Source organism: Galeopterus variegatus, unplaced genomic scaffold (assembly GCF_000696425.1).
Source record: "Galeopterus variegatus unplaced genomic scaffold, G_variegatus-3.0.2 Scaffold4991, whole genome shotgun sequence".
Classification (NCBI taxonomy): domain Eukaryota; kingdom Metazoa; phylum Chordata; class Mammalia; order Dermoptera; family Cynocephalidae; genus Galeopterus; species Galeopterus variegatus.
In genome coordinates this window covers 7,122-28,193 of record NW_007731102.1, presented here as the reverse complement: position 1 = coordinate 28,193, position 21,072 = coordinate 7,122, and the positions used below count along the sequence as shown (strand labels likewise).

The 21,072-nt window shown below is 45.1% G+C and overlaps 1 protein-coding gene across 1 annotated transcript in view; it reads left to right on the top strand.

Annotated features, from left to right (window-relative positions):
- LOC103604132 (kinesin-like protein KIF16B) overlaps positions 1-8,488 on the top strand; it is a 122,856-nt gene extending 114,368 nt beyond the window's left edge. The window contains exons 11-12 of the mRNA XM_008588720.1: positions 6,830-7,639; positions 8,067-8,488. Of these exons, the coding sequence (XP_008586942.1) occupies positions 6,830-6,988 (159 nt within the window). The 3' untranslated portion in view covers positions 6,989-7,639; positions 8,067-8,488. The remainder of the gene's footprint in view (positions 1-6,829; positions 7,640-8,066) is intronic.
- Positions 8,489-21,072: the final 12,584 nt, after the last annotated feature.

Here is a 21,072-nt window from a genome sequence, read left to right as displayed (position 1 = left end):
CCCCCCTGAAACAGAAGCTTTTTATTAACATACAATGGTTGTGACTTTATCCGCCTGCTAATTAAAATAGAGGGAAACTCTAGGAGCCTAGTGAGTGTGTTATGGACGCCCCAAAGAAAGGCCATGTTACTTTCTGACTTTCTCCTAAATTTGAAGAGCCAGTCACTTTGTCAGCCACTTATGACCAGTTGAAAATGTCACTGTCTCTTGGGATCTCAGCTGCCTTGTCTGTAAACAAGGATGCGCATGCCCGTCCTCCTTTCCCTCAGGGTGTCTTAGGGGGTCAACATGACCTCTTGAACTGAGAAGTACTTTGTACAAGGTGCCTACAGACCTGATCCAGATCCCACAACCGTGTTCTGTCTCCCGTCCTGCCATTCCCCACACAGATCCCCAGACGTGCTGGCCTTCCCCCTCTTCATGTCGTTTGCTGAGCTGGGACACTGCTGCTCCTTTCCTCCTTCCCCTGGTATACAAGATCCCTGGCCTGAAAGACAATGACTGTAAGATGGACAGGGGCCATACATACCATGTAAGGCCCCAATGATTTCACAGGTTTTTGCCAAGGTGGATTATGGAGTCCAGGGCCAATACCTATGACCAGATTTGAAGATCTTGACTTGAAAACAAAAACCGTGTAGAGGCTGTCCAAAAGCCAGATTTTGCCCACATTGTTCCATTAACTTCAAAGCATGTTTCCTTCCAGCCAGAGTTCAGACTGAAATTGTATTACAGGTCATATGTGAATCATTTTAATATAATGACCTTCATCAAGAATGTCCAACATGGAGTAGCATGTAACAGCACTTATATTTTCAATTTTGTTTTTTCCTGATTCACCGTATTGATCGAAGTACCAGGATAAAGCTCTAAAATAATGAACTAAATTCTTGCTGAATTACCCTGTATTGCTGTAGGGAGTGTATTTCACTTTTTGGAATTCATTAACACAGCCAGTAGACCATATTAGCCTGTGTTTTGGTTCAAAGAATTAATAATATTTAGTTGTTATAAAATGTTGAAGTGGTGTTGGAGTTTTAAAGATTGGCCTATGTGTAGATCAGTGTTTGGGACTGGCACCTTCCAACCTAATGCTTGGCTGCGAAGCCCTGGCCCATCTGAAATATTCTTGAAAGCCCACTAGGATCTTCTCCTAAGAGAAGAGCTCTATGGCAGATGCCTTGACAGTAGGCTAGCCCTGGACTAGCCTGGTGGTGTGGTCTGCAAGGAAGGTTCCTTGTGATTCCTGACTGTTATCTGCGACCTGCCAACACCCTGGGGATTATTGTCAGTTAACTTGATTCCAAAAGGGTAGAAAATGACTGTGGCCATTGTAATAAGCAAATGGAATCATCAACTCCAAGCCTTGGAGAGGGATAGAGACCAAAGGTTCTCCTGAAGCTGCCTGGCTTTCTGCTGAGGTCCCTGAATTTCTCGCTCTCTTAAAATGCTCCACGATGGCACCTACACAATCTGGAAGAGGCTTGCCCCAGGGGACCCTTGGTTGCAGCAGACTCCAAGTGGTAACTCTGTTAGCTCTTTGGCTGTGAGGTGTCCATCCCAGAATATGAATGGGGATGATTCAGCCCTCTGCCCTAAGTCAGCCAGATAACCAATCCTCAGAAAAGGGAAAGGTGTTTCTTCAGAAGGGGATCTGGGTGCTATTTGGGAAAGAAACGGGATCAGGGCAGTCAGAAAATAGCCATCTCCCACCAAGGCACTATCAGGGTATCAGGGCATTTGCAGAGCTGTGTTATCCTCTCTGTAGAAGAGAGTAAGCCTCACTGGGAAAGAGGTCCTCCCCGATGTTTGTATGGAGCATTAATGCTACAGAAGCCAGTGCCCACTGGTCACCATGAGAGCACTGACAGGTCTGGGGAAGGCAGCCTATCTTCCCCAAGCAGCTGAGATACCCAGTGTAGATGGCCTAGCCCAGCGGAGACAGTGGTGCTTAGCAGAGAGGGCCCAACTGAGAAGAGGGGGATGGCAGGTCGTGTGGACAGCAGCCTGGAGAATCAGATGCAGCCTCTGGAGCCAGGAGATCTGGGCTTGGTCCTGGCTGTCCTGCCCATATGCTTCATAATCTTTGGGACATTATTTAGGCTTCCTGGACCTCTTTCTTCATCTGTAAGATAGACATAATAATAGTCCCTACCTCATTAAGTTGTAGGAATTGAAAAAGATATCCCATTAAACAATTCTCACAGTAGCCAGAGCATTGCAAGCCCTTGATAAATGGTCTCCCTATAAGAGAAACAAAATGGTAGCTAGTCATGCTTGTATGCTTGTGGGGGACAATCCTAAGGAAATAAGTGGGGTCTTGGCACGCAAGGGTTAAAATAACAAGGAGCCACATGGGAAAGAAGGGGCGAGAAGCCCCAGCATAGGGCGTCTCTGACATCAGCACACCTTCGTTCCCCACTTTCACACCACAGTTCCTACAGGATTTTGTCTTTGTTTTAGGGGGATTTAAAAAATCACACTCCAGGGTCACACGTCCGTCGGAACAGACCCGTGGGGTCCATCTCTCTGGTTAGCTCTGCGCCCTGCACACTACCCCTGTATAGGTTGACTTTCCTAAATGGCAAAATATGCCAGAAACCCATGGAAGAAGGCTCTTTATGAAATCAAGGTACTCAAAAGGTCAGTACTGAAATACACCTGAAAGAGTAGCCATCTAAATTCAATCTTCTGAAAACACTGATAAGAAAACACCTTGTTTATACTTTAGTGTTGGTCCAAGTAGCAGAAAGTAAATAACCTAGATAAATGTCTGATGTATGTTTATTATTCTTAAATCCTTTTCACCAACTTGATAAACATACATTGTGGGCATTTGTCGCCAGCCTTGTCCTGCTCTTTTCCTTTCCTCTCCTCCTTTTGTGTCCCCTCTATCCCAGCCCTTCCTCTCTTGTCTCCCTTTCCCTTGATTGCTCATTCGCAGACAGACCCTCGCCCTGGCCTTCTTGCTCTGCCATCCCATCCTGTTTCCTGGTTTGCAGTCTCATTGAAAGAGGATTTGATTTAATCTGATTTTCCTCCTCCAAGTATGCAAGGCAGGGCTATAATGGTGCACAACCCCAGGCGGTGCAGTTCCTGTTCCCAGTGGCTCTGATCCAGGGCATTTAACATAGCAGAGACTCAGGTACGACACCAACCACTTACCACCAGTGTGGGCCAGAGTTACCAGCCTTCTGCAGTCCCTGATGGGCTATGGAGATTTAAATATGCCTCCTTCTATTTCTTTTTATAATGGAGAAAATGTCCTGTGAAAGTCAGAAACAGAAATTGGATATTGGATTTCACAAATCCTTTTTCTGCTTCTCCCTTCTGACCCCTGAGAAGTCACTTACACTCCTAATGTCCTTTAATTTTTGCAGTCTTCTTTTATAAGGTGTACTGCCCTGGGGATACAGCTCAGCTCCTGGTCTTATTTTTCACATGCTGAGAGGGCTGGGATGTCTTTGGATCAACAAAAAAGGAATAGCTTGGACAGGAAGACTTTAATTTTCTCCCTTCAGCCACAGATGGTGTAGGAAATATTGTGATCACGGGCAACAAAATTTACTAATATGAATGTATGCGTTGTTAAGGTAGTATTTTACATATAATTATAATATATTTTAAATATACATATAATAACAGAGTTCTAGTACAGTGCCCAAAACCCCAAGGAGATACTTCTTTATTGGAAGGATAGTGATAAACTTGACTCACTAGACCCCAGTAATTGTAAGTACATCTCATGACTGAAGAAGAGCTCAGACAAAAGGCCCAGCCCAGTCACCATTACATGTCCCTCTGCTGAAGTTCTTCAGTATGTTCCTCATGGAATATACTGCACTGCAGAGTTACTGAACCGACTCTACGACTACACGCACAGTGTGGATGAATCTCACAAACATGCTGTTAAGCAGTGGAAGCCAGACACAAAGGAGTATATCCCGTGTGAGTCCATTAGCGTGATGTTCAAGAACCGGCAAAACTCATCTATGGTGCTAGAAGTCGGGACAGTGGTTACCCTTGAGGGAAGGATTGTACCTGGAGGAGGCTGCCTGGGGGCTGGAAGTGCCGTGTTATTTACACGTGGATGCTGATCACTTAGGTGTGGCACTTTGTGAGAATTCATTAGGCTGTACACTTGTGATGCATGCTGTTTTCTGTGTATATACTTCGATTTTAGAAAAAAGAATTGTCATCAAAATCAGTCATTAAGGTTTCTTCTTAGCACTTTCCCTAAGTTTGGCAATGTGCCAGGGATGATTGCAAGAAGGAATGAGACACTGTCTGTGACCTCAGGAGCCTTCTGGATCTTTAGTTCCGTCGTCTTCTGTCCCTAGCCCTTAGCATTAATCGAATGGTATCTTTCTGTCTGGAGTTTTCATCAAGCCCTGCTAATAAGTTTACTTAAAGAAAAAGAAGGCATTACCTACAGTTGATTTATTGTTCTCTTTTTATGGTGGTGTTCTGGCAGGGATAGTGGCTCGAATACTTCCTCTTTTTCTTTTATTTATATTTTTAACTTCTACTTCTCATTATACCCTTCAGGCTTTATTGGCCCTTTAAAGAGACCCTGCTCTGTGAACTAATTATGACAAATGTTGATACAACATCTGTTCCCAGATTTAAATTACCTCCTATCCTGTCAGAGTTCATCTTGAAGGCAGGTTTGCTGTGAACATTAGTCTGCACATTAATGCAGCCTGCGGGAGACGTGAGGCAGGAGCTGCGGAGAGGACGCCTGTGCAGCGAGCCCTGCTCCAGCCCAGCGTTCAGCCGTGAAAGGGCTGCAGCTCCATGCACTCGTGGGCAAGCTTGTCTCCTCATTCTAAGTCATTTCACTCTTGATCTTCCAAAAACAATCAGTTGTGCACAGGCATTTTATTGAGAGCAATGGCTGGTTGGGTGTAGTGTACAATATTTACTGGTAACCATGGTTGGCGGGATTCAAGTCCCTCTAAAGTTGATATTCTCAGGGTTCCTTCCCCCAGAAAAGTTGAAGTCACATTTCTTTTTGTCTCTGTGAGGCATGTAAGTACTAAGGTTAAGATCTTCATTTTTCAGCTGGTGGTTTTGGCACCTTCTTACCTCAACCCAATTTCAATTCCAGGATCTTTTCTTAGGGGGTTACCATGAGACTAGTAAACTGGAAATACTGAACAAGGAAAACAGTCTAAGTTAAGAACAGGAGCTTTCAAGTCTTCTCTCTTGATCACTAGCCTTGCTCACCTCTTCCAGCAACAGCTGGGAGAATGTACAGGAAGATCATTCTGGGCAGAGTGTGAAGATCACAGAAACTGAGGTGACTTAGGAAGCATTTGGGAATAATGCGTATGTTTGTTATCTTGACTTGTCGGTGGTTTCACATGTGTCAGCACGCGTCAAATTATCCATTTAAAGAATGTGCAGTTTATTGTGTGTCAGTTTTACTTCCATAAAGTGTAAAAAATTAGATGTTAGAAGATATTTTAGAAATTATAAATTATTATACAAATGTTGTTATTAGTAATCCTTGTTATTATTTTTTATTTGAAAAAAAGTAGCTAACAAATTAGAGTGTTTTGTCTCACAGCTAAATTTCATGGTGGCAATTTATAGAGGTAGCTGAATTCTACTTCCTCTAGGGCAAGGTTTCTCAGCTGTGGCATTGTTGACATTTGGGGCCAGATAATTCTTTGTTGTAGGGGCTGTCCTGTGCATTGCAGGAAGTTAGCGGCATCCCTGTCCTCCAGCCACCAGATGCACCCTTCCCTCTCACTCCATGTGACAGTCAAAAGTGCCTCCCAACATTGCTGGATATCCCCTGTGGGATAGAATTGTCCTTGGTTAGGAACCAAGGCTGTAGGCTTAGGCCACACTTCTTAGACACATATTTTTTGTTACTCAAAGTCCAGAATTATTTTGTTTGATTTCTAAGTTTATATCACAATTGTTTATTTTTTATAAATGAGATAGTAATAAAGGTTTAGGTCTAACCCCTTTCCTCTACCCCATTTTCCATTATAGATGAGATTTGCCTGGTCTAAAATATATTAACTATTCGTGTGTGTCCTTTTCCTTTACTCCCTCGCACCAGCACCCACGTCTGACGTTATCCCCAGCATCGTGGAGTCTGGTCTCAGATGTGCTTTGTGCTTTGCTTCCTTGGTGCCAGAAAGGATGGATGATGTTGTGACAAACGAGTACAGTGGGGGGAGATGGGGGAAGGGATTCAGAGCAATTAATCTCAGTAAGAGTTTCTTTTGGTTGATGGTTATAGGATTTGCAAAATGATCTGTAAATATCAGTGCTTGGAACTGACCCTCTTGTCCCCAGTTTCTTTCCCTTTATTTTATAAGAAGGATTCAAAGCAGATACTGACTGTGCAATTTAAAGATGCCAATAAGCAGCACATTTAACATTGTACAGATGGCCAACCTTTTTTTTTTTTTTAATCATCTTTCTATTTAATGAGTAACTTAGGGAGAAAATGACTTCTTAAAAATAGGAGATTAACTAGGGACACTGTTGCTGAAAAGCAGATCCCCTGTGCTAGGCACCATTGGCATTTCTCTGGCGTTGTCTGCAGATAGACCTGAGGCAGAGTTGCTGTGAATCAGAGCCCTGAGCCAAAGAAATTTCTCCTGTGTTTATGTTTGTCATGGCTCTCTTCTCTCTGGTTGGTCTGATGACAGCTAAGGAAGTTGAGGACTTTTTTCTTGTGTTGTTTTAATGACAGTGATATATCTTTCTAGGTGGGTGGGAAGCTGTTTCTGGACATTTCTTCTCCTTTCCTAGACTCCACCCAACAATGTTTCGACCATGCTCTTAATTCTTGTCTCTTCCTCAGAAATACCTCAGGGACTTTTTCAGCGTGATGCTCCAATCTGCGACATCTCCCCTACACATCAGCAAAGTGGGGCAGACTCTCTCGAAACACACCATTTGTGAGTTCTCGCCGTTCTTCAAGAAGGGAGTGTTTGACTACAGCAGCCACGGGACCGGTTAGAGCTGGAGGGACGGAGGATCCACCAACTCAGTGCCTTCTCGTCGAAGCGGGCTCCAGTGCAGGGCGGCCTCCCCCGTAAGGATCCAGGCCTGCCTGCTTCTGCCCAGGGCAGGCGTGCAGTGGCCGGCTGGGACCGCTCACGTTTCCAGGCCGGGTGCCTGAGTCTGACAATGCCCTGCTTTGCCTGCTGATGGCGACCTTGATGGGCAGCTGCTACTGTTCCACTGCGGTTGAATGTGGCCTTTTCCATCAGTGCTTCCTTCTCATTGCTCAGCCGAGTGCTCACCTGTGGCAAGATGGACATGGCTTGATTATCTTGGGCTCCCCGAGCCAAGCCAACCTGGGACCTCCAAAGTGGGTGACTTACCAGACCACCCTTAAATGACTTTGATCTGGTTTCCTCTTTCACCAAAATATACTCTTATTTTTTATATTCCTTCCAGGTGGCTGGCTGTATCCCAAGAAAAGGATTTTAAATTATTTCATTGCATTTTTTTTTCTTTTTTCCCTCATTTGAATCAGAACTTTTACATAGCACTTAGACACTGATGTTTACACAGAATTTCATATTCTGCAAAAGGGAATTGTTTGACTAGAGTCTTCCATGCTTGACAAATTGGATGTAGGCAGCATCATTTAAAACTTCTATAAATTTTGGGCCGGCCCGGTGGCGCACTGGATAGTGCGCCGCTTGGGAAGCGCGGCGGCGCTCCCGTCCGAGGGGTCGGATCCCACATACAGACCGGCTCCCGCTCACTGGCTGAGCGAGGCGCGGGAGCAACACCGAGGCTTGCAATCCCGTTGCCGGTCCCCGGTCCGGTACGGGGGCAACACTGAGGGTTGCGATCCGTTGCCGGACACGGAAAAAAGACCAGAAAAAAAAAAAAAACTTTTAAAAATTCCTACAGATAGTAAGTTTGTTTAACTTTGAATGTTTGAGAATATTTTTCCAAATCTAAATGGCTACGGCTTGCAATCCCGTTGCCGGTCCCCGGTCCGGTACGGGGGCAACACTGAGGGTTGCGATCCGTTGCCGGACACGGAAAAAAGACCAAAAAAAAAAAAAAAACTTCTATAAATTCCTACAGATAGTAAGTTTGTTTAACTTTGAATGTTTGAGAATATTTTTCCAAATCTAAATGGCTACTGTGCATTCTCAAGCTTTTTCTGCTAAGCACAAAATAAGTGCAAAGCTGAATGCATATTTTTAAACATTACTTTGTTCACATTTTTGTTACAGAATCTACTGGAAATTTAGGTGACAAATTAGAATTTACAGTAGTAGCTTATTAAAGATTCATTAAATTACTCAGGACTTAATGTAACATTGCACATCTATGTACAATAAAACTGCTTTGTTTTACTAAAGAGAAAAATGTAAGTAGAAAAAAAATACGTGGTATATATCGAAGTGTATATAATTCTACCTATAGATTTATATATGTACACAGTTCTGCACAATAATTGTATCAAAATATATCATCATTCATGCCAAATTTATTACAGGTATTTGCTTTTTTCAAATTTAAATTGAATATTAAATGAAGTTATAGAAGTTTATTAAATGATCAATATTAAATGAAGTTATAGAAGTTTATTTTAAGTTTGTGACATGATCATTTCTATTGGTCTGTTTAAAAATTGATCTAATGGGCTTGGAAAGATACATAATGTATAATTTAGCATTTGTGTTACAGAAGATGCAGTTCTAGTAATGATTGAAGTCACAAATGAATGGTTAGCACAACATGTTTGCATTTAGTCTTCTAGAATAAGCCTACACAACAGAGCTCTCCAACCTGAAAAATATGTTTAAAGATGCATTTATCCCTATAAAGAGGAAAACTGTTATGGCACTAATTAAATATCATAGTTTAGCTGAAAAAAATGAGGGCTTGCATTTTAATTGCTGCAGAAAGACCTGATTTTTGTCTGCAGTCTGATTACAGACATAGGTTTAGGAGCAATTACTACTAGATAATTTAAAACTAGGGATTACAGGATAAATGCTGGGGAGATAATAATTAATTGTAGGTCATTTATTTAACAGGAGTCAAAGCCTAAAGATTGTCTCTCATTTGCTGAGTAAACTAAATGGTTTTCTTCAACTGACCAGATAATCTGTCTCTTGCCCTTTTAGACCTGTATCGGAGGCTGGGCTCGTGGCAAGTGTTTTGTTAAAAGCACACAGGATACTTGGCAAGAATAAATAGACAGGTGTTTGTAAGAAGTGCAGGAATCAAAAGATCCTTCGAGTCCAGTCTTCACCTTAAGTAAATACAGCTGAGTTTGAGTATTTGCCAGCTCTGTCTAGCTAAAGCCAGCTATACCACAAGTGAGTCATTTCACTTCTCTGGGCCTCAGTCTCCCCATATAAAAACAAAGCTGTTGTGCTGGATGAGGTCCAGGTTTCATTCTAACTCATGGTTACAGCAGAGGGATAAACTATTTCACCTGGACCAGTTACAGACCCCAGTGTGTGGATCTGAAGTACATAGTTCCAATCTGGCTTAAAGGCAGCTGAATCTGAATAAAACATGAGGGAAAGCTGAAAAGCCAGTGAAAAGTCACATCTAAACAAATAATGGAATTCCGTTCTGAAATGAAGATAAGACACATAACAAGTTAGGATGACAAAATTGAAACTTCATTGATTTGGACTAAAGAATAAAAGAAAATTAGCAAATGTGTATTGCGTGAGTGTCAAGTGCATCAGATATCAAATTAATGCCAACTGACCACTTCAGGCAGTTCAGATTGAAGCCATCAACTTATAATTATTCTTGTAGTCAGTTGGACAAACCTCAGGAACTGAAACAGAATTTTTTATTTAGGTAGTTTTAGCATTCCCACCTAGGTCTTGCTTACGTAACAAATATGTGCACCGAGCTTGTCTATAATCACAGATAGTATAACCTTCAGCCTGGTTCCCAGTTAGACCTTGCTCTTTATGAAGTAGAAAGATTCACAGTCAGCCCTGCGATTAATTTAAGTGTGTGAATAGTGAGTAACCAAGTCATGCGGGCTGTCCCGTGCCTGACATCTAGAAGATTCACGGGCCCATTAATGTGAAAATATCGTTAAGGGACCCTTATGTGAAAATATCAAACAGTGTACCCTGGCCCTAGGGCCACTTCAATTTTACATTTTTGTGCGGAAGGTTACATTTTTTTTAAGGCAGGAAGAACTACTTCTGCTCAATTTGGCTCCTGATTTACCCATTCAGAGCTCTAAGACAGCATATGTGTCCAAGGCTGGGCAGAAGCAACCAGAATCTTACAGCTTTGCACATCCCATGAACTCAGAGCTGCTGTGGAGCTGCAGTTCCCAGCCTTAGAGCTGGGCAATTAGGTGTGTTCTGAGCTCAACTAGCAGAGAGGAGGTTTTTTTCCTGGACATATCTCCCTCAGCACACGGTCGTGTGACCCTCTTTCCTCAGGAGTGATCTCAGAGATGGAGAACAGTGTTCTGTTGGGAAATGGCTCACTCCTCATGTTCTGGGTGGCCACAGGTAAGCCTCATCCCCTCAAAGAGACTGTGGGTGACAGTTCAGGCCTGACATGAGCGATGACACTGTCACGCCCTGCTTCAGACAGTGCTATTAGGTCTTCAAATACACTCTCCTGTACAATGCTGACGGTGCTGCCTTTCTACCACCTGAGACCCTTCTCCCATATTCCTCCACACCTGCAGGAGTGGTTCAGGTCCGACTTTGAAAGGTTGGTTTTTGTGGGTTTTTTTTTTTTTTTTTTCATTTTAAATAAAAGAAGGGGAGTAAGAAAACTTAGTTAATATAACTTCATGGCAAAATTAACTGTTTCAGTTTTAAGTTATGATGACAGGTAATTTATGTTTGGGGAAAATGAATGAAAGGCCATAAATCTAAGGAGACTCGTTCTTGATAACTTAAGCCCTTAGTGTATTCTTCCTTTTAACGACAGGCTCTTGCCACCTGCAACAAGAGGACCTGACATTGAGTCTTTTTTGTTTCTGTTGAGACTGCTTTCTCTGATGACACTTCATCAGATGGAAGACCATTCTATGGTGCTCAGTTTTGAATTTCCCACAATGGGGATTTTTTTCCAATATGAACAAAGTCTACCAGTTATACATTTCTAAAGCATCCTATTTTAAATTGATCCTACAGTGCTGCCTGGGAGTTAGTTAGAGGGGTGGCTTGGCCAGGTTGTTACCTTCAGAACGATTCTTTATTTGGGGGCACAGTAGAACCCTGTTAGATTTTTAAATGGTGGGAGTGACAGAAAACCTGTTGACTGAACTGAAGGCGTTCAAGGATGTGAGTTCATGCTCTTTACCTGCAAATGGCACTTTCCAGGCACTAGGCTCTGGCACTGTCTCCTAGTTCATTACATGCCTTTCTAAAAGGTTCTCCCTATGCATCTCATTCAGAAGGACAAAGATCCTTTCTTTGACTATACTCATTTAATATCCCCTTTATGTGAAAGTGAAATAATGAGGTTTTTTCCTAAGGATTATCTCTCCAAACACTTTCTTCTGTGGGAATTTGAGTATCGTTGGCTTAGTTTACGCCTTCTCCATCGCTGGAAAGGCAGAGTCTTCCCCATTCAGACAGAGACAGATGGATGTGTTTGCCAAAAAAAGATGCCCGAGCCATCTCTCTTTCAGAATTGAAGATGGAAAAATGCACCAGGTACAAAGTCAGAAATGCATAAAGGAAGATACAAGAAGCCCCGCAGGGTTAGAATAGTTAGAAACTATTTGATAATATTTAGGCAAGTCACCAGAAAGAGGAAATCCTTTCTCCAGAATATAAATCTGGGGATAAAAAACATGTGAAAAATATAGTTAAGCATCTTCACTGCTTGAAAGCAGAGTTGTTTTCCTCAAAGCGTCATGAATCCTTACGCACAGTTAATATTTCCAGAAGTCCTGGTGTCTTTCCAGTAGCACTCGGTTGTGCCTGTGAGCAGCTCACTGAGAACAGCCTGGGGGTTTGCAGTTCCTGAGTCTCCATCCTTCCTTCTCAGCCTTGCAGGAGGAAGGAAGGAGGGAAGAGAAGGGGGAAGGGCTGCTGCAACTGCCCTTTCAAAGCTGCCAGGACTTACTCTTCAGAGAAGAGAATCACAGTGGAAAAGAGCAGTTTGTGGTGACTGACTCGTTGTTGTTTTCAATATCTGCACTTTGGGTGATTTCTAAACTCTGTTAACACTTCTGAAAACAGAAGCTGGAAGCCATGGAAAAGGAGGGAATGGCCTGCTGTCATAGATGACTTGGTGCAGTGTTTTTAGCTTGATTTTGATGAATGTAATAAGAAATGTTGACCCACAGAGGGTGCAAACCTTTGGTTGCAGAGTAATTAAAATACTGGCTATTTATCCTCTACAAGTGAATGGGGAAGGGCATTTTACATTTATAAAGGGTTTTCAGTGCCTTCTGATACAAGAGCAGCAGTCTTGATGGACTCACCTGTAGTTTTCTGTTTTGTTTTAGTCAAGAACTCCTGGTCAAAGAGTACAGCACTCCCTTGAGGGTTTGGAGCACGGAGTGGCGCTGGGTCAGTCATGGGCTAGGCAGGAGATAGAAATCAGACCAATTATTTTCATAAAGAAAATTTAAAATAATTACAGTTCATTGAAAAGGCGGGAGAGAGAGAGAGAGAAAGAATGAGAACTCAAAAGCATCACAGAAGTAGTAGCTATAGGAAGCAGCTGTCCCCACCCTTCCACCCCACACCTTAGGGCTGCAAGAACATGGGAGGAAGGTTGGAATTATTAAGACAGAAGCATGGAGGAAAAGCCCCCACAGAGCTGAAATTCAGACCCCCAAGGAGGAGGGGGGCACTGGCTGCTGGTGCGAGTGTCTCTGAACTGGAGAGGGGGTCCTGTGGAGCTGGGACCCAGCCTCTGACGAGGGGGTGCTGGTATCTCTGAGGGTCGGGACACAATGAAGCATATGGGCAAATGTACTGGCAAGACACTGCCACCGCCAGGGGGAGGAAGTGAGGCTGAGGTGATGCTAATGAGACAGGAAGTGTTCTCATCAGGAAAAGGAAGCAAACAGGAAGTATTGCTGGGACAATGCTCACAGGGACAAAAAACAAAAAGGAGCAGGTCCTTTCTCTCTCCTCCTCCAGCCCTGCAGTCTCCCTCTAGCAGAGCCTGACAGGGAACTGCTGGCAAAGCAGAAATAAGGTCTGCAGAGTCCCAGCCCCAGCATCTCAAAGCAGAGCAGAGAAGGGTGGGTTTGGAGCTGGGAGATAAGTGCTTACTAACGGGCACACTGAGCATTTGCTTCAGATGAAGCCTGGACCTAACACTCATCAGCTACTAGTCGACTCCAGGAGACCAATCTGGAGGCTGTGTCCCTCTTCTCCTGCAACCCCCACAACATCACTGGGCATCCTTGAGCTACTGTCTATGCAACTGCTGGGCCAGGGACACCCTAGCCTGGAAGTTAATCTTCACGGCCTCTGCCCTCCAAGAGCTTACCCTGCAAAGGTAAAATTTGTCCCAAACCTTTATCAGTTGACCGAAGAGATTGGATCGTCTTCTCTCAAAGTAGCAGCCATGGCCATGTGCCTGCTCAGTGCAATGCCATCCCATGTGGGAAATGCCATGAGCATCTCCTGCCTCGCCCAGACTTTGCCATAGGCTAAAGTTTTCCTGAGATGGTAATGTTACCATATTAAGGTCTTGGGTCCCAAAGTCATAGAAGTGAACAGTGCACCCAGCAGTAAAGCAAGCAACACTTTTTTAAAAGAGGGCTGTTCACAGTCCTTTATAGGCCAAGGGAACAAGGTGTGCAGGCCAGTGTCATCCTTCTGAGCCTCGGGAGGTGGTCCATTCTGTTCTTCCTGGTTGCATTGTGGGTGGACTCTCAGGGCTTTGGTCCTTGTGCTTTGCTAAGTTGGTCCAAGGTGGTGGTGTGGCTCATTATCTCCACCCCAGGAGGGTCATTGTACTGGTCACCTTGAAACTTTGTGCTCATATAGGAACCATAAAGGGGTCTCAAGACTAATCTGTAACTTAATTTTTATGATTAAAGGGAAAAAAAGAATGGGTAAATAAGAATAAGTTTTAAGCAAACCTAACAGTTATATTTTTAATAAGCCTTGGGGAAGGGGGTTTGCAACTCAGTGAATATCTGTTCCCCTCTTATCTCGGTTTATTTTATTAAGGCAGTTACATCTCTTTCAGTCACTTTTATCAAGGCCATGGGGTCATCATGCACCCTGGAGGGCTCATGACTGAGGAGAGGAAAAGTAACAAAGCATCCTCTGCAGGGAAAATGGAGTCAGTTTGGTTCACAGGCCTAGCCCTATCCTGCCTCAGTAAGGATTGTTCAGAGGCTGCTTTAAGAAGGCAAGGAACCAAAACATGCTAGGGCATGCATTCCTGGGCTACGATGATAGTGGGGGTCTCTCCTCTCCCCATGAGCTGCTTGGTGCCTAAGGAAGCAGATAGGGAGGAACACACTCATTCCGTGGTTCTGTGAGGCAGAGCTGCAGTCTGCAGACGGCCTGCAGGCAGAAGATGGGAATGTTTCTAGAGCATCTGTCAGGGAGGTAGCTTTCTGGGCAAGCACGTGGGGACCTAGAGTTTACATGCTGTTGATGAAATGCAGCGACTTCTTGTGCTCATTTTAAGCTGGTAACATGTCCTCATTCATCTATGTTGGAGTCATCTCTGTTCCCTATGGACTCTCCATTCAAGGTGGGCAGCTTCATCTCTTCTGCCCAAGTGATCTGAAGTGCTACTCACCTGAGATATTACTTCTCTGTGTTTATCCCCATGAGAGACAAGATCAGCCATGACATTCCTGGCACCAAGCCATGACATTGACCTTCAGAGTCCTAAAACAGCTGTTTTCCTGACTGTGTTCTACTTCAGAACTTGAGAATAGCTATTTCCTGAAGATAACTCATGTCCCGTGGGCAGGCAGGGGAGGTGTAGTCTTGATCTTGTTTTTTCCAGTCTCTGGCTGGTCTTTGTGCATGATTACTCTTCTAACATAGAGACCAGTTCTGTTAAGCCATGGAACCCAAGAGTTGTCTTCCCACTCGAGCTTTTCTGCTCACCCAAGCTAGGAGGTAAGTCGAAGGGGAGAGGGGGAGAGAGAGGGAAGAGGGGTGGGTAGCAGAGGAGTTACACAGGAAAGGAGTTCCAGAAGAGAACTGGCCAAATGTTCCAGGATCACAGGAAATATCTCTGATGGCTTAAAAAAGGCTTCCGGCTCCAGGGCTCAAACTTATCTAAATATTGTAATAAAATCCTCAAAAAGTGAAATGAACATTTAACACTTCTTTACTTTAATACCTCCCCCTGCAGCCAGCCCACAATGGCTGGGCTGGTGTTTGTCTGTCTTCCTCTTGAAGTAGATGTTGTCCAGGAAGCTCGAAGAGCTTCATTTATTTTCATTAAATTTCCTGGTATCAATGACAGATGATCAGCTTGTCAGTGTGGGAGATGACAAGCAGTTGCAAGTACATCTGATCACAAGAAAGCTTCATTTTGTTTGCAGTGAAGGTGCCAGGAGCTGTGAGCTGGGACAGTCTCTGTCTGTCATCTGAGAAATGCACTGTGACAGGGCTTTTCAATGGAGGTGAGCTAAAATCATACCTACACATTCAAGGGAACTCGATGAAAAGTGATGTTTTTCAGAACAGGAAGTCTGGAGAGAGTAAAATGTATTTTAAGTGATCCCTGTAACTATCTACCACACTACTTCATAAAGAGGGAATGGCAAAATACAGATAATTCAGAAAATTTGTTCAAGCGTCTGTATTCAGCTCTCTCCTCTACCACCCAATTAATGAGTCTCTAAGTCAGAATCTGCTAGTTGGAGTTGTGCCCCCTTTTCCTTCTCTGTGAGAAGACGCACACTATCAGTCCTGATGCCCGCCTCTGTGCCCAGTGGTGAAGAGTTGTGAACTGTGGATGCATCTTTTGAAACTTGGGGGAATTACTGCTTCCTGGAAAACCCATGATAGCCTAAGAGAAAAATCAGAGGCAGAGATAGCCTCCCCATGAAGACATTGAAGCTTAGGCCTGTCTCTTGCATAGAGAGAGACCTGTCTCTTCCAAGGTCCCCAAGTTCTCCTGTGAAGACTGGGGAGGAGGCAGCAGCTGGCCCATTCATGGGGGGATTTGGGGGATCGAGCTGTGACTCAGCTTGGGGGTCACATGCCTGGTTCTTGTGCCGGCACTGTGGGCCAGTAGCCTGTCTCCATCGGCCACATCAGCTGCAGAGTGGTGGGGGACAAGGGACAGGAAGAGTCTATCTGAGCTGGCCCAGCCACCACGAAAGCTCTGGGCTGGAGCAAGGGAGAGCACAGAGCTGCAGGCAAGAAGCACTGCACAGATGGGGCATCTCCAGCAAGAAGTCCTGGCGCCAAGGAAAGCCTGACTTATCTTTCTATTCTCTCTAAAGGTGATATTACATCATTGTCTGATGCGGAGGTGATCAAAGAAAAACTCAGCAGAAGAAAGCAGGAAAAAGTATTACAGAAGTAGGTCAAGCAATAAATTTATAACGATTAATATAATCACTGTAAGATTCCATTTGTATGACAATCTGGGAAAGGTAAAACCATACGGACAGAAAGTAGATCGGTGGTTGCCGGGGGTGGAGGGAGACGGGGGAGCGACTGGCTACAAAGGGGTGTCAGAGCTCAGGCCCCAGGGCCTGCCCGGGATGTTCATGGCTGTCTCCTGCCGCTGCTGGTCAGCGCACAGATGGCAGGACCATTCCATGGTTCACCCGGCATACAGTAGGTGCCCAATAAATGGGGGTAGGAATGGTGGCTCACCCAGCCGTGCCAGTTCCGGACCCCTTTTCCCTTCCCCACCACATCCCCTTCCCTCTCTCCCTTTCTCCCTCTCTCCTCCCCCTCTCTCCCTCTCTTTCTGCTCTTCCTCTGGCCCCATCTCTGTGAGGGTCTAAAAGGTTCCCCCCATCTCACGCCTAAAAGGTCATTGGCCCAGATAAGGTCAGTGTGACTCTTCCAGGAAGAGGGACTCAGAAGGGTTTCTTCCCAGGCCTACAGGTCTCCAGGAAGACTTGCTGTACGTTACCTGGACGCACGGGAAGGAATTCACCAGCAAAGTGGCAGAAAGGGGATCACCAGGCACAGTGAGCTGCCGGGGTGGAGGGCGGGGATGTCCTCGGTGTGTTAGGACCAGCGGAGGGCCCAGCATGGCAAGGCCACGTGGAAGGGCAGGGTGACAGCTGAGGCTGCGAGGGCCAAGTTAGAAGAGCCCGGATTAGTGGTTAGGCTTCATCCGAACTTGGGAAGTACTGTGGCATCTCACAACTGTCCGGTAGCTTCCTTCCATTCCCCTGGCTGGGTCCCTCCTGGACCAGGAGGTGAGTTCTGGGAGGACAGCTTGACTCCCCTAGTCCAGGGCCCGGCATGTTCAGTGGTTGTTAAATGGAACTGGTGTGTGTGTTTGGGGGTGGGGGTAATGATGCCTGATGTAACATTCTACAAAGATCCCTTGGGCTGCTGCTTGGACACAGATTGGAGGACCACAGTGGGAGGGGTGAGACAAGCTAGGAGACAGAGGGTGACGGGAGCCCTGGCTGGGGCAGCCTATAGGGGACAGAACAAAAGGCTGGGCGGTCCACAGAGGTGGAATCAACAAGGTTTGCTGGGAGTGGCATAAACGTGATTCCAGACAAAGCTGCAGACGAAGCTTACTGCCCTCCAACACTGTGATCTGGCCTCAGTCCCTGGCCTCGCAGTATTGGGGTGACAGACCTTCCTCGCTTCAGCAGGAACAGACTGGAGGTGCCGCTCCCAACCCCTAAGGTGGAGAGCTGCTTCCAGGCTCCTAAACGCATCATTTCTTATTCTGGTCAATGGCCGGAGCGAATAGTAAAGAGAAGATGTATAACCGGGGGCTACAGGTGTTCCAGATGCGCCAGACGCATGTGTGTCGGGGGACAGGGAAGAAGAGAGACAGTTGGGTTTCTAGGAAGTCTGGAAACTGCAAATGGCAGCCAGATGGACCCAACCTGGGGGGCCGTCGTGGCACACTGGAGCATGAAATCATATTTTGGAGAGAGAGCAGGGCGACGTGGTTTGGCATCCAGGCTTGGGGAGGGGACTCTCAGCCAGGGCTTTGTGTGGGATGGGAGATGGCCCAGGTTTACAAGCAACAGACCAGATGTGGGAAGGGAAGATGTGCTCTGAAGTGCCTTAGTGCAGACTTCGCCCACTGCCTGGTTCCCCTCCTGACACTCGGTCATCCTTCTTACACGGCCCACCCTCACATAAGTACTGAAGCGAGTCGGCCAGTCCTTCCCCTCTGTCCTGTGGTCCATCGGTAGGCTGAGGCTCGGCCCACCCCCCGGAGCCTGCTTCCTCTCACATCTTCCTCTCTCCTTTCTATTCTTTCCCTTTGCTGTCCCATCAGGGGACAGAATTTAACATCCAGGCCCATGGAGTCCCCCAGTACAGGATTAGTGTGGTATCCCGGCTATTGGGGTGGTTTCAGGGTCCCAAAATCATCTCCCAAAGAGGACAGGTTTAGAAGCCATGTCATCAGAGTTGATGTTCTTCTACCAGAGAAGCAGAACTGTAAGAGGTGTATATATAATTTGTTTTTTACGAGGAATCGGCTAACACAGCTGTGGGCTGGCTGGCAAGTCTGAAATCCATCAGGTGCCACTGAGGAAGGTTAAGCACGGGTAGGGCAGAACTCCACAGGCATAGACCAGAGTGTCGTCCACGGGGGGAATTTCTCTCTCTCTCTCTCTCCAAAACCTCAGCCCTCCTTTTCCTGTAAGGCTTTCCAGTGGCTTCAGACAGGCCCACCCAAATGATCCAAGACAATTTCCCTTACAAAGAGTCAACTGATTAGGGGTTTTAATTACATCAGAAAAATACTGTTGCAGCAACACCTAGGTGAATATTTGATTAACTGACTGGCGACTGTAGCCTCACCATCAGTAACACACCACAGGGGCCTGGCTCGCAATTCAGAGCTTCTGGGCCCCTCAAGCTGCTGCTCCATCCACTCCAAACCTTGAAAAGTGCTCAGAGGCCAGTGAACAATGTTCTGCTGAGTTGCTGGGCTTGGGGGAGCCTGGAAGGGAAAGCTGATGGTCTCCAGGTACAGCTCTACAAGCACAGATGAAAATGGCAGTGTCGTTCCAGGGTTTTGGCCACAAGCTTCCCTCAGTTCCCCACCGGAGGATGAGACATCCAGTTTGCTGTGATAATTCTGCTGAGACCCCCTGAGCCTGATTCTTTTTCCAAGATCCAGTCTGAACTGTGAAAGTATCCAATATGATTGGTGGAAACTTTTGACTCCAGACATGCAGCCCATGGTAAGCCAAGTCCCCTAGCACACTCCCCTGATCAAGCTTCCTAAACTAGCATGTAGGTACTCTGCAGGGTGACTGATCAGTTCAGGAACTCACCCTGAGCATGGGCCTGTGGGACGCAGTGCACAGGAGAATCTGGACTGGCTGGGCCTGAGTGCAGCAGGGATGTTGGCAGGAAAGGATGCAGATGGCATTTACATCAGAAACAATGTAAATCGCAAACTGGAGAAAGCTTGCAACACATGTGACAAAGAATTAACTTATATGTAAAGAGCTAATAAAAGGGACACACAATCCATTTTTTAAATAGCTCTTTAAAACTCCTTACTTTTTACAATGACAAAAGATATGAATGTACAGTTAACACTAACAAAAGAAATTTAAGTGGCCAATGAATATGCCAAGAGATGTTCGACTTGATTAAAAGTTAAGAATTAAAATTAAATCATCTCTGGGCTATCATTTGAGACATGCTGGACTAATAAAGGTTTAAAGAGATTTCTGGTATCCTACTAGTGAACCCACAGAGGGACAGATGATCTGACTCACTGCCGTGGATGTCACTGGTGGATTCTTACTGAGGGACAGTATTTGTCAAAAGCCTTTAAAATTTTAGTATGCTTTGACTTCTCCATAGATCATTTGCAGATGTGGCCAGAATGAGTCCTCTCATCCTACACAGCCTGTTGCAGTGTGACTTGCCACTCTCCCACCGATATCCTGGAGACTTGCTTTGGCCAACAGAATGCAGTAGAAGTGATCTGTGCACCTTCCAAGACCAGGCCTTAAGAGGTCTGACAGCTTCCATTCTTGCATCTTGGAACCCTGAGCTACCAGTTAGGTTATGGTGAAAATTCTATTCTAGGTGTTTCTATGGTGGGTTAGATATGTTATTTTTATAACTATTACAGTATTTAGAAAGCAACCAAGAACACATTCTGTTTTCCACACTTCTTGATAATTTACTTTAGCTACGTTCGTGAAAGTTTCCCTAGACTGTGTATGTAGTGTGTGTGTCTGTGTTCCTCACATATAATGCTGCCATTCCAAAACTGTGAGCCTCCCCGTAATTGATAATAAGCTCCAGTATTGTTGGTTTAAGCATAATACTTCCAAAGCACTGGACAAATCTGTATTTTCAACAAGAATATTAGAACATCTCATCTCCCCTCAGTCTGGTGATAATTGCTCTGCAAATGCCATATACCATTTTTTAAATGATTGAGTCATTTGTAATATATAAAATGTAAAACATAATACATAGGTGGAACAAAATAAGTTTTTACCCTAGTAAAACTTCTACTTTATCATATATTATTAAGAAATTGATAGTGTTGGCTGTTAAAGATCCCTAAAATATGGGATCTTTCAGACCAACGTCAGGGTAAGCTTTTCAGCATTACAACAGGGATCCTTAGAGATCTCTGCTAATCTTTCCCAAGCTAATGCTTGTGATTAAGCCTGAAGTTCTGGAGATGGAGAAGGGATAAGGAAGGAACACGTGCAGAGGGAGACTGACTCCATGGATCGTTTAAGAGAGAGGCACTGTCTTCAAAAGCCCACCATGGTTGTTTGTGGCATACAGAATCTGAAGCCTCCCATTTGGGAATATTACTCTGCCCAAGTCCCCTCACTCCACTGCCTCCTACTGGGACACTCTTCATTCTGGTGCTGCTCCCAGATCTCCCCTTCAGGAGGAGACACTTATTTCCCTAGATGCTCCCTCAAGATTAAGACCCTTCCCCAGGGTCCTCCCACATCCAATGACTGGA